The 13,334-nt window shown below is 35.9% G+C and overlaps 1 protein-coding gene across 2 annotated transcripts in view; it reads left to right on the top strand.

The window, feature by feature from the left end:
* NUP205 (nucleoporin 205) overlaps window positions 1–13,334 on the top strand; it is a 60,012-nt gene that overhangs the window by 37,524 nt on the left and 9,154 nt on the right. The window contains exons 27-35 of one of the 2 annotated variants that reach the window (XM_019654814.1): window positions 390–657; window positions 747–845; window positions 3,128–3,276; window positions 3,968–4,159; window positions 5,025–5,146; window positions 6,734–6,872; window positions 8,480–8,606; window positions 10,717–10,793; window positions 13,156–13,284. In XM_019654814.1, the coding sequence (XP_019510359.1) occupies window positions 390–657; window positions 747–845; window positions 3,128–3,276; window positions 3,968–4,159; window positions 5,025–5,146; window positions 6,734–6,872; window positions 8,480–8,606; window positions 10,717–10,793; window positions 13,156–13,284 (1,302 nt within the window). The remainder of the gene's footprint in view (window positions 1–389; window positions 658–746; window positions 846–3,127; window positions 3,277–3,967; window positions 4,160–5,024; window positions 5,147–6,733; window positions 6,873–8,479; window positions 8,607–10,716; window positions 10,794–13,155; window positions 13,285–13,334) is intronic. The other variant, XR_002125384.1, reaches the window with a different exon arrangement.

Below are 13,334 nucleotides of genomic sequence, written 5' to 3'. Positions count from 1 at the left end.
CCATGTCAGGCTTCCCTTGCCAAAGGTATTAATTCAGTACAGTAGTGACTCAACCAGTGTGTATCAAAATTATCTAGGGAGCTTTTAAAAAATACACATATACAGATATCACCCCAGATCTACTGAATGGGACATTCTGGTGGAAAGGCCACTTATGTGAATTCCCATTAAATACCTCCAGGGGATTCTGATAGGAATCCCTTCTGGTTAAGAACATGTGTTACCTGGCATCATATTTAAATTTCTGTGTATAGGCTTTTATTTTCTTTGAACAATGTAATTCTGTTCTTCCCTTCTTACGGTAGTTGAAAAGCTAAACGTGTATAAAATGTGTTAACGACTGTAGCTGAGAGCAGGGTCCTCACGCTGATCTTTCTCTCGGCTTTAAGATACTGGATGATGAGGCCGCACAGGAGTTAATGCCAGTGGTGGCAGGCGCCGTGTTCACCCTGACCGCTCACCTGAGCCAAGCCGTTCGCACAGAGCAGAAGCAGCCATTAGCCGTGGGGCCCGGGGAAAGCCACTATGCTTTGATGCTGGATAGTTCTTTCTCCTCACCCCCTTCAGCAGAGAACCCCGTGGTGGGTTTCGCTTCAATTGGAGATTCTTCACTTCACATCATATTGAAGAAACTGTTAGACTTCATTTTGAAGACAGGTTTTTAAAATCTCAGTTTTCTATACATTACAACTTGTGTATTTGTTTTAACTTTAATTTGAAAAAGGGCTTTTGCTGTGTCTCCTTAGGTGGCGGTTTCCAGCGCGTGAGGACACACCTATATGGCTCTCTGCTTTATTACCTGCAGATTGCCCAGAGGCCAGATGAGCCAGACACCTTAGAAGCAGGTAGAGTGAGATATAGTTCTAATCACTTCTGTTTTTAGATACTGGTAACTTTAAATTTAAAAAAAAAAAAATCACTGTTCCATTCTTTGTCTAAGCAAAGCTATAAGTGAGTCTTTATGGAATCCTTAAAGCGTTTACTCTGAAGTCGAGGAAGCATGTTTAGTTTTGTGAAATTATGAAGATAACACATGAGTGTCAAAACAAACCCTCAAATACTACCTGAGCTTACAGATTTCTGTAACTCCCTCTCTCGCCCCTGGTCCCACTGAATGATATTATGTGTGTACACCATCTTTCTTCGCTTTGCCGGGTATCACAGTCCATATCTAGTTGAATCTTAAAATGGCTCTGTTATTCCAGGGTATGGAAGTAACATTTATTTTACCATTTGCCTTATTCATAGGCATTTAAATTATTTCTAATTTTACTATCACAAAAAAGCTGCACCAAATATTCTATGTATTTTTCAAGAAGGATACTTCACAGTGCAATTTCCATGTGAAAGAATATGCACATTTTTCTTTTAATAGATTCTGTCAAGTGGCCCCCTACCAGTTTAAATGCTCATCGACAGTGTGCATATGTCTTTTGTACTAATGTGAGGTTTTTCTTGAACGAATTCCAAGAAATAGAATTCCTTTGTCAGAAGATACTTATATTTAAAATATTGATAAGTTCTGCTGTCTAAAATGTAGTTAGCATTTTTAATGAAGAGTAATAAGCTGCATTCTTTGGTTTCCAGATATGAAAAATGTTTTTAGCGGTTTCACAGACCAACATGTACTCTAAGCCAGAGTTATTCTGTTAGTTAAGAACTTGTTCTAAGCACTTTCTGATAAGTGACTCCTTGTGCCCTTCTGAGAACGCTTATGAGTATTTGTTATTTTGTACATAGATTCTTAAAAACCACTCTGTGTGTAAGACCCAGGTTATCTCATATTATTCTTTACCGGTTATATCTTTTTACATATCTTTCATAGAAGGTGATAGCCAAATGGTATATTTATAGAAATGTCCTACCCACTTAAATAATACACAAAAATGTTTTTAAGGTCATTAAAAATAAAAGACTAGTTGAGAGAGGCTTTTTAAACAAACAGGAGCTTGTTTTTTCAGAGAGGCAGTAATGGGAATCCCACTCCCCCCAGCCCCGCCAACACAATACCCCGTTTTCCTCTTGTCAAACATTTTTAACGGAGTTGAATTGGCAAAATCACCACTTCACCACTAGGTGGAGCTCTACATCATGCTTTTTAGCAGTCATCAAGATGTAGTAAAGCAGTGTGACCATAAAAGAAAATTCTCCTTTGTTTTTAATTTTCAAATGATCTAATTTTAGAGTAATTTCATCCCAAACTTTTTCTTAGTATTAGTTACTGCTTATTTTGACTTATTTTAAGTAGCAAAGTACTTTTTTCCCTAGATAATAGTGTTTTTAAGTTTTAAATGAGAAATATTAAATTTAATAAATATTTATTGATCATATACTTTTGTGCCAGACACTGTACCTACTTTCTGTTTAATAAAACTCTGAGGGTCTGCCGGCTGCAAAAACTTGATAGTGAAATATAGACCACAATGTGGTTTACCTTTATTTTTCATGATTAAACTTGTTTTGTGTTTTTACTCTTCATTCTGATCAGCTTGTCTTGAAAACCTTTCCCCAATTTAAAAACTACTACTATGTAGTAGTTGGAAAAAAATTTATAAGATTAGTTTCAGATGCAGATTATTGCTTTATGAAATGTATTTGTGGAACTTTTCTAAAAGGCTTACATAAAGCTTGTGTAAAATGTATGATCATATCTGTAGTTATTGTACATTTAAATTACTTTCATAATGGGTACGCTTTTTCTTTTTAATATTATTGTAATTAAAAATATAAAAGAATAAAACTTTCTGATTTTGAGGGGAGCAGATTTTTGTCTACCTTGTACCTGATCCTTTCTAGTCAAATTCTCAGAGATCTCAATAAAAGATAAACACAGATGGATTAGCAGAAATATACAGGATATAGGTTCTCCTGGAGTTTCATAATTCATTTTGATTTCTTTAAGAATAGTTTATCCTTTTCCTAGTACCATTGTTATCTTAGTGTACATGCATGGAATATGTGTGTCATGTTCTGAAAGTTTACCTGCCCAGACTCATGGGTTGGTGGGTTTTTGTGTACATGCAGTAATGCAAGGATGTTTTTGTTGTTGTGTGTGAGCTATAATTTCTGTTACCAAACTACTATTTACTGGAGTGTTTGAAATTTTTTTCTGTTACAACTCTTTTAGCCAAGAAAACCATGTGGGAAAGATTGACAGCTCCTGAAGATGTGTTTAGTAAATTACAGCGAGAAAACATAGCCATCATTGAGAGCTACGGCGCCGCTCTCATGGAAGTGGTCTGTCGAGACGCTTGTGATGGTCATGAGATTGGAAGGGTACGGTAGCTCCTGTTTGGTATTATAATTGAATAGATGTTTTGACTTATTATGGTATACACTGAATTAACTTTTCAAATGTATGTTACATGTTGAGAATTAGATTCTGCAATATATTTTAGTGATTTTGCTTATTTGCTATAATTTGGAATTTCTGTTTTGTTTATTCATATAGTTTGTTTAATTCTGGTCAGAATCTCCATTAGTTCAGAATTTTACCTCAGAATAATCTTTTTGCTGATTTTGAGGTTGGCCTGACACTGGTAGAAACACCAGAGATGCTGCAGAAAACTTCTCACTAGAGGGAAATTCATAGTGTTTGAATCATGTTTTTGAAAACCATGGGAAACAGAATTTTAAGAAATAGGGTAAAACATTCAAGTGTATTAAATTCTCAATTCTGTTAAAATAAAAGTTTGTGTTTTTTATGCATAAAAAAAAGACTGGGAAGTAATAGACCAAAATAGATTAATTGTGTTTATCAGACTATGTATTTTCTGTTTTCTATAATGAACATGTAAAATTTTACAATTAGGAAAAAAAAATCTATTTTGAAAAATCCCTTTCCTTCAAGTAATGTTTAGATTCTGTTAAAATATTTAATGCCATTATTTTAATGTAATTAGGTTTTATATCAGAAATATTTTGGTAGCCAACTCCGTGTTTCAGCCTTTGGTTAACTTCCTGTCAGATGCTGGCTCTGGCCTTGCTTGATCGGATCGTCTCCGTGGACAAGCAGCAGCAGTGGCTCCTGTATCTTTCCAACAGCGGCTATTTGAAGGTGCTTGTGGACAGCCTGGTAGAAGATGACCATACTTTGCAGAGTTTGCTCACTCCACAACCGCCACTTTTAAAAGCCCTCTACACTTATGAATCTAAAATGGTAAGGCTTTATATTCACATGAAGTCAGATCAACTGCTCCTTTCCTCTTAGGGGAAGGATAGATGTGTTAAAGGATATCCGCGTGGCCTACATTCTGAATACTCCTATCACGTAAGCTGTAATCATTCCAAGAAGTTTTACATTTGGGAACATGTGCTAGAAATGAATCTCCTAAGCATGCCAAGTTGAGCTGAAATGATCCTGAGAGGGTTAGGTGGATAATGGGACCACTGCTTACTCAGGGGCTGCTGATGGCGAGTGATATAACACTCGGTTCTCTGTGAGGCGTGCAGGGAGCAAAGCTGTGGTTCCACGACAAAGTTCTGACAGTATTAGTTGTCTATTGAACATCCCATGGAGATGTGCTGATTGTACTTTAAACACAGAATTTTCAGTACAGTCTGTAATTCACCATTTTCTTACCTCCAAATCTATTTTAATTTCTCTGTTTCCTCCTGGTTGAAAATATCACAATGTCACAATAATAGAAGCGCTAAAGTCTTAGATTGTTCATTAACGCTTTCTTCTCTTTTTCATTCATTTATTCAACAAGTATGTATTAAATACATATTATATGCAAGGTGTGGCATTTGGCACTAGAGATACAGCTGTGAGCAAAACAGCCTTCCCTGCCCTCCATCCGTCCCCATGATAACAGAAACTACAGTTCAGTTAAATAATTTGTGTGAGGCACTGTATGTGGCGCTTCCGATGCACTATGCCATTTAACCCTCAAAAAGTCCTATAAGAAAAGTGGTTCAGTAATGGTTCAAGATAAGAAATGTGCCGTGGGAGAGCCTTGTCTTTATCTGAGGCCCTTGGATTTGATTTCTGTACTGATGATTTTTTTGTTGTTACTTCTTAGGCATTTCTCACACGAGTGGCTAAGATACAGCAGGGCGCATTGGAGCTGCTGAGGTCTGGGGTGATTATGAGACTAGCACAATGCCACGTCTATGACATGCGCCCAGAAATGGACCCGCAGGGGTAAGTGTCCATACAGATTGTTTTGTTAAGTTCCCAGTAAAGATTATTAAGGAAAAAAGAAATTCCAAACATAATTTTGCCATTGGTTTATAATTCTCTTTCATCTTGATGATGTTTTTAATCTTTTTTTTGTTGTTGTTGTTGTTGTACACCCCTGCCATTAACTAATAAATGGGAGTTGCTAATAGGGGTAAAAGTGGGTAGGAACCTAACGGCTTACCATTTTAGAGCAGTATTGTAAGAGGGTAACGGAAGAGCATTTTATTAGTAAATGTTTTTCTGCCCAACTTTATTGTTTTGTTCAACAGAAATGCGTGCTTTCAGTTATAGTGGTCTTTTAAAGTATCATAGTGATATAGTTTTATTTTTTATTACTTTTTTTAGCTGAGCCATGCTGCCACCTGTTGGCAGCTCAGCGGCAGCTCAGCTCGGGCCGGGAATCGAACTGCTATTGCTCAAACTCTTGAGCGAGCTCTTAACCAACTGAGCCACTCGGCCAGCCCTTCGTAGTGATATTATAACTTGTTGTGGATTTCCTATTCCTCATGACTGGAATAGTATTTTATATTTTTCTTATTTTAACATTTGCCAACTACTTATCAATTTGAAAGCCTCAAGTCAAATTATTTTAAGTTTCAGGCGTTTGTTTTCAAGATTTCTCCTTTCAGTTCGAAGATGGTTTTCTTTTTCCTTTTTTGTCTAAGTGGCTACAACATTGTTAGGCAAACAGCCTACCCTCCAAGCATTAAGTAACACCTAGGTCAGTTTTGCTAATTTTCTTAAAATGATCCATTGTCAACTGAGTACTTGAGTTTTTTAGGCTTAACTGTAGAACTGTTGTACCTCCAGAAAAAAAATTTTTTTTATATTGCTTTCTAAAGTTTTAAACATGAGAGTTATTTTCGCCTTAGGTGAAGAGGGTTGAGTTAATTACATGCCTCAGTTTGTGGCATATTATTATCACTGTGCAAAATCTTTTATTTATTTCCTGTTATTTTCATATTCTACTTTCATTCCCTTCAATAGGCAACCATTTTCTTTTGCCTAAAAATTTAAATATAAACATTTACAATAAATAATAGTTTATTAATAACATGCTCTGAGACCTAACCTTAAAAGTCAAGTGACTTTGCAACATCATTTTAAATCTTGGCTTTGGTTTTTTTTTTATGTGTGTGTGTGTGTGTGTGTGTGTGTGTGTGTGTGTGTGTGTGTGTGTGTGTATAATGGATACTATAGATTCATTTTTCGCTTTGGGTACAGGAGAGGGAAATTTGGGGAAAGACTTGCTTTCATCTATTCCTTACTTATAGTCTCTGTAGCCGAAGGGAAAATTTAGAATAGAATCAATATACTTAGGAAATTTTTTCAAACATTGTCTTCAAATTATGCAGATTTTTTTAAACTAAGATATTTCAAACAAATAACTCCATTTTTACTGTCTATATGGGATGCAGAGCACTCGTTAGTAGCTTCACATCTTAATGAGCCACCGTGGTGGTTTGCCATGGAGGTGGTCAGGGACGTTAGAGTGTATCCTAACCTTTGGACTATTGCTCTCCCCTTGTTTGGTGGAAATGAATGAAGCATGTTTGTCATGAGAGACCCGCCAGTGTTCATCCCTACTCCGGTGGACCGGTACCGTCAGATTCTCCTTCCAGCTCTCCGCTTGTGCCAGGTCATCCTCACGTCTAGCATGGCCCAGCACCTGCAGGCAGCAGGGCAGGTAAGAGGAGACCTTGATGTCAAAATTGCCTCGTGCCAAATCCTCCTTTTACAGATGCGGAAACCCGAGGCGTAGGAAGCATAACTGAATTTACCTTAATCATACTGTTTGTGGCACACCTGGGTGTCGAAAACAGGCCCCCTGTACTTGGCTCTGAACTTCTTTGACCTGTTTTTGTACTCTTGTTCGAATGAAACACCGCCGCTAATTAATAGAATAGTAACTGATGCAAAGCAAGAGATCCAAATTGTTTTTCTATAAACGGAAGCAGTTATTGTGATAGGCATAAGCTGGCTTCTAAAATGTAATTTAACCAGGTGTTTGTTGAGAAGGAGGCCTTGCAGAAAATGCAAAAGATAGATAACACCACATTTAGTTGTGATATTTAGAGAATGAGGTAATTTAAATACATGAATTTTCTAGCTAAAAACAATTTTTTGGAGCACCAGAAATTTTTGCCTTTCAGTGAAACTTTCAAAAATACATATTTCTTTAAACTAATAAGGCATTATCTAATTTAGCCCTTCCCTGATTAATTAGGCTTATCATTCTGAATCTGCAGTGTTTTATTGTAGTGTTCTATTATTGTGATACCCTCAGGAACTGTGACCTAATAATTTTGTCGGCTTTCCCTGCCATCAGTTCAGGCTTATCTCGCCAAGATGGAAGGTTGCTGTTTCTAACCAAGCACCTTATTTTATCCTGCATTAGTCTAGGTGACATTCTTCCCCTTTCATATGTTGCCTTTGAGTCAGTTCTGTAAAACCCAATGACTTTCCTTGTCTTCTACTTTATTAAGATTAAGATTTTTTTTTTTAGTAGAAGTTGGCCATTGTGGTACAAGACATTGGTCCTCTAACACCAGTCTTTTACGGACTGCAGCAGAATCCCCTAAGGAGCTTCTTTTAAAAATACAGATTGCTGAGTTTCACGTCCAGTGATTAGGGGCTAAGCCCAGGAATCTGTATTAAACAATAAAAGGGCACAGTTCCTGAGTGATTAGATGTTTGGTGTGTTTCGACATAGTCTTTGCAAAGGCTTTATAATCACATCGTATGTGAAAATAATTAGAGTCCTCCAAGATGGTGGAAGGGCAGAGTTTGAAGATGAGGATTTTTATCTCATTTGTATTTACCGTATCAAAAGGACAATTAAACAAAAGCTTTTATGCGATTGTCCGCATGTCACACTAGTCAGACTTTCATAAATCAGCTTGAATTATTCAGTAAGTCATTTTTATACTCACTCATTTTAAAGTCATGTTCTAGTTCCGTTTGGACAAAAATCAAAGAAATAAAATAGGGGTCAAATAATCATTTTCATACAGTAGTTCTAAATTACATTATACTTTTTTCTACAGTAGCCTGTAAATATATTAATTTTAAAACTTCGAAACAATCTTTAGTGTTCTTAGAATTTTAGGTAAATGTTTGCTTCTTGAAGAAATAAACTATGTAAGTGCAAAAGACAATTGCTTAATTAACATTCTTCATTATATTGAATTACTTGCTTCAACGTTATTAAAAAGATGGATTGTAAATTTATAATACAATTTTCTACTCTTCCGCCCCTGTTTCTTTTATGTTGTCTCCTTTTTCTTGGCTTAGGTGTTGCAGTTTCTCATTTCGCATTCTGATACCATCCAAGCAATCCTGCGCTGTCAGGATATCAGTGCTGGGTCTTTGCAGGAACTGGCCCTGCTGACAGGAATTATAAGTAAAGCAGCACTTCCTGGTGAGTTGATGATGTTGAATGGACTTTTAGTAAATCTTTACAGACTGACATACCTCTTAATAGAATGAGGTTTTCATTACTTTGCAGCTATATATGACTTATTTAAAATTGGTACTAACAGAGCTCACTGCCTTTTTTAAGATACTAAGTTTATATTTATAAAAATGATATGTGCTCATATAACATATTCAAAGACTTTAAAAAAATAATTAACACACAAAATCCCACTACCTAAAAATTACCAAAAGCTACCATTTTGTTAAGTAGCTTTTCAAACGTTGTTCTATTTGAACAATGCTCATATATACATAAGAGAGAGAAACAGACACACAGAGGTAATTTATAAGAATGGGATTACCTTTTACATGCAATTGTAGAAAATAACTTTAATTTTACATGAACTCAACAGATAAAAAACTAATTGAAGAGAAACTGAAGACATTGTTGAATTCTAGACAAATGTTTCTTCACTACAAGAGCACAAGAGATATTAATTCTTAAAACATCACTCACTGTGATTAAGGAGAAAAAGAGAGTATGAGAAATCATTAAGATATTTTTGTCATTTGAAAATTTTTAATGACTTTATTACACGTAAATTTTAGAGTCAGTTAACTCCTGATGTGAAAGATGGAATGATACGTTCTTTTACACTTCTTCCACCTTCAGATTGTTTGCTTATATTATTTTTACTTTGTCAGGTTTTGTAACATTTACATTCAGTCCTAAAACTATAATACCTTCAGTTGTTTAGTTTTACTTACATATTTTCATGGATTCGCTGAAAAACACCAATTCTTTTTTTTTTTTTTTTTTGCCTGCCATGGTTTCACCATTCTTGAGCTCTTTCTTTTGATTTATCTCTTGGTATTTTTAATTTGTACTGAGGTCCCCTCCCCCTAGAAAAAGTGTATTATAGTCCCCGAATTCTCTAATGTTTATGAATGACTGATGTTTGCCTTTATTCTAGAATGACAGCATAGCCAATTACAATTTTCTTTCCCTCAGAACTTGTAGTAGTAATGATAATAGCTCATATTTATTAAGCATTTATGTACTGAGTATTGTTTTAAACACTTACCATGTTAATGCTCATAGCCGTCTTATGAGGTAGAACTATTATTATCCACATTTTACAATGAGGAAACTGAGGCACAGAGAGGTTAACTTGTCCAAGGTTACACAGATAATACTGGTAGTGGAGCGTTTCCCAGGCATTGCGGCTTGTGAGCTTGTGCACTTACCTACTGGGTAATACTACCTCCATTGTCCTGTGCTGTGGAGAAGTGTGAGGCCAACCCGATTCCACCCCTCCACCCCCAGTTTGTTTCCTCTCTGGGGTATCTCGGTGTTTGAGCCCTTTGTACTGGGAGAAGGAGTGTTGGGCAGGGCAGAGTGCAGAGCTTATTAAAGTGCTTGGAGCCTGTGCTCATTCTGAGGAGATCGCAGCCTTTACCCCTCCCAGACAGGGCATGTCTCAGTCCTGGGGATTGTGAAAATGTATAGAAAGTTAGGGTGGTGAGGACAGGTTCTCCTCAGCGTGACTGTGGTCATGGAAGAAAGAAATAAACCAATGGGGAGAATGGAGTTTGCTGGAGGGCTTGATGGAAATAAAGGGAGTCTGTGGTACTATAAGAAATGGATTGGCTTGATTTAGGAATCCAGACTGAGAAGCTGAATGGAAACGTGTATGTGCAAACTGTACTTTGTCTAAATAAAAAGAAACAAATCAAATGATATAATAATACCTAGAAGAGGTAAAAGAAAAAAATGCGTTTTATTCTTAGTGTTTTGTTTTAAACTTTTTCATGAGGAAGTAATTTACTACTGAGTTTAGAAATTTTTATGGCTAGAGACAAAAAGTAGGTTTTTCTCAGAAACTTTAAAAAGCGCCTTTTGAAACCACTAGTTGAATCTAGATTGAAATCGCCTAGGAATGGACGTGCACTTGTCATCTTTGTCAAGTCCTATTTCTCAAAACTCCTTCATGGCAGAATCTGTGCTCAGTCACATAGAGGATAGAAGATACTAGAACTGCTCTTCCTAGCTTTTTAATGTCTTTATTTTGTTGATTATAAAACTACATTTAAAAGCATTCCAAATTTTATAGGTATATTAAGTGAACTTGATGTTGATGTAAATGAAGGATCTCTAATGGAGCTACAGGGACATATTGGAAGATTCCAGGTAACTGGTTCCTAATTTCTTTAAAGAGCAGCTGTAAGACTTTTAACAAAATACAACAGTCCCTTCACCCATCCTTCCCAATATGCTCCCTGGATTTGGGCAAACTCTTTCAATGGTTTTAACTGATTCTTTGGTATTTCTAAATACTATGCTTATATTGCTTCTACCTGATTTTCCAATTTTAGGAACCGTCTATTGACTTCCCATGGAGGAAATGAGAATTTAGATCTCTTTACTCCTTTTCTTCAACCACAACAAATGTACATTTCTCATAATACCCCCTCAAACTCAACATAATCATATAATAATTTTGATTAGTGTTTAGTGTTACACTTATTACTGTGTAAGTCATTTTTGATTAAGCCAAGGCTGATGTTACTTTTCTGTGTAACATTAAGTTTTCCATAGAGTAAATAATTGTTTTGGTTTTTTATTTGCTTGTTTTTTATGTACTTATTTCTGATTTATTCGCAAACTCTTCTCCAATTGTGTAATCTCCTATATTCAAACATCTTAGGTAGCTTATCAATTATTGGGTTGTCAGAAAAGTCATGACGTTTTTTTTCCTATGTTTTTCATTGCAAAAATGCGTCATGACTTTTCCGACAACCCAATAGATACTTTATCACACTCTCTCTGGGAGCCTCCTAGCCGCCTTGGTCATCTTTACTTTTTATTGGCTGCAAAGTAATTATATTTATATGCTAGAATTTTTATTCCATTGTTTCTGATACAATAATTTTCTTAACCAATCTTCTTTTCGTGAACTGTTTTTCAAGTTTCCAAAAGTAAATGCTGCTATCAAGCATTCTTTGTGTGCAAAATTTTAAACTATAGATTAAATAATGTAACTGATATCACTGCGTCCCAGGGTAGTCACATAGTGCATTTTGAGTCATTGTCAAGCAGTGTTCCAGAAAGGGCTGCAAGCTCACCAATAAAACCCAAATACTCTGGGGTTTTGGGTTTTTTTTTTTTTCAGTCTTCTAACTTTTTTCATTGGTAGAGAAGATGTGTGTGTATATATATATATATATATATATATATATGTATGTATGTGTATATATCTATATCTATCTATATATATATATATATATATTTTTTTTTAATTGGGAAACAGCCGTGGTCATTGGTTACATGTTGCTTTCATGCTACAATGGCACAGTTGACTCTTTTAAGGAGGGTGCAGCTCACAGCAGCCCATGCGGGGATTGAACCTACAACCTTGGTGTGACCACCTGAGCTAACCGGTCACCCCAGAAAAAGATATTTTTGATGAATCTTTTCATAAGATGACCTCTAGAAATGTTTTGGTGCATCTGTTTTATCTGTAAGAGTAGCAAACAGCCAGTGAAAGTTTTAAAAATAGTTTTTTAAATTGCAAAATAAATTTATATTATAGTCTCCTCAATACGTTTCACCTTATCCAAACTTATTTAAACATCGGTTTAAATAAATAAGATATTATATATTTTATATATGTATGTATGTATATAGGTATATGTAGGGGTGTATGTGCATGTAATACCAATTTTTAAAAAATGTGTTTTTATTGTCCCCTTACTTTGTGCAGAACACTATACTAAGCACCTTAAATACAATTCAGTGTCTCAGGTAATCATGACAACGGGCTTATAAGGTTGGAATTGCTATGATCACTCTAGAAATGTGAACGTAGAGGCTTGAGAAAGTTAAGAAACTTGTTCAGTTCACATAGGAACAAGGTCACGTGCTCTTGGATCCCACATCTCTGAGTCCCAGCCCATGTAACCACTGGATATACTGTCAGTTTTGAAGGACTCATCCTTTCCTTCTGAGAACCATAGGAAAAATTTTCAGATGAAAAGTACCAACATATCAAGCAGAAGACATTTGCATTTTATCTGCGAGGCTACCTGTGTTCCAGCCCCTTTATTGAAGCCCCCCAAAGTTATCACAGGAGTAACAGCCTTTACATTTGACCTTTAGTAGACACAGTTATTGTGGATGTGCTTGTTACAAATTGTGTATTTGCTTGTCATTGTTTATCACCCTGTGTTTATTTAATGGGTGTCTACCAAGGAATTTTTTGGTGCTATACAAAAAATTCTTTAGCAGACACTTAGATTATAGTGGGGATTAACTGCTTAAAAAATTCGTATTCTTTTAATGAATTGAGCCTGCCAAGCAAATATATTTGCAAAATGGTGAATTTGAATAGTGCTCGCTTTAGTCGATTCAGTTGAAATTAAGAAATCAGAGGCTTTAAAGAGTGATTCCACTCCTCACTGAGTTTTTCTTTTTGATATCCCTCGAGAAAGAGAGGTCACAAATTTTAAACATTGCCAACTAGTTATGAACAAAATATCTTTGTCTTTCTTAGCGCCAATGCTTAGCACTACTAAGTCGCTTTGGTGGCTCCGACAGACTCCGTCAGTCTAAATTTCAAGATGATAACGTGGAGGGAGATAGAGTGAGCAAGAAAGACGAGATCGAACTCGCGATGCAACAGGTAAGAGGAGTGAGAGTCATGTACCGATCTTTCAAGATGTTTATGGTTTT

This window comes from Hipposideros armiger, unplaced genomic scaffold (assembly GCF_001890085.2).
Source record: "Hipposideros armiger isolate ML-2016 unplaced genomic scaffold, ASM189008v1 scaffold_231, whole genome shotgun sequence".
Lineage (NCBI taxonomy): Eukaryota > Metazoa > Chordata > Mammalia > Chiroptera > Hipposideridae > Hipposideros > Hipposideros armiger.
The sequence above is the reverse complement of the archived record's forward strand: the minus strand, read 5'-3'. Positions and strand labels throughout refer to the sequence as shown.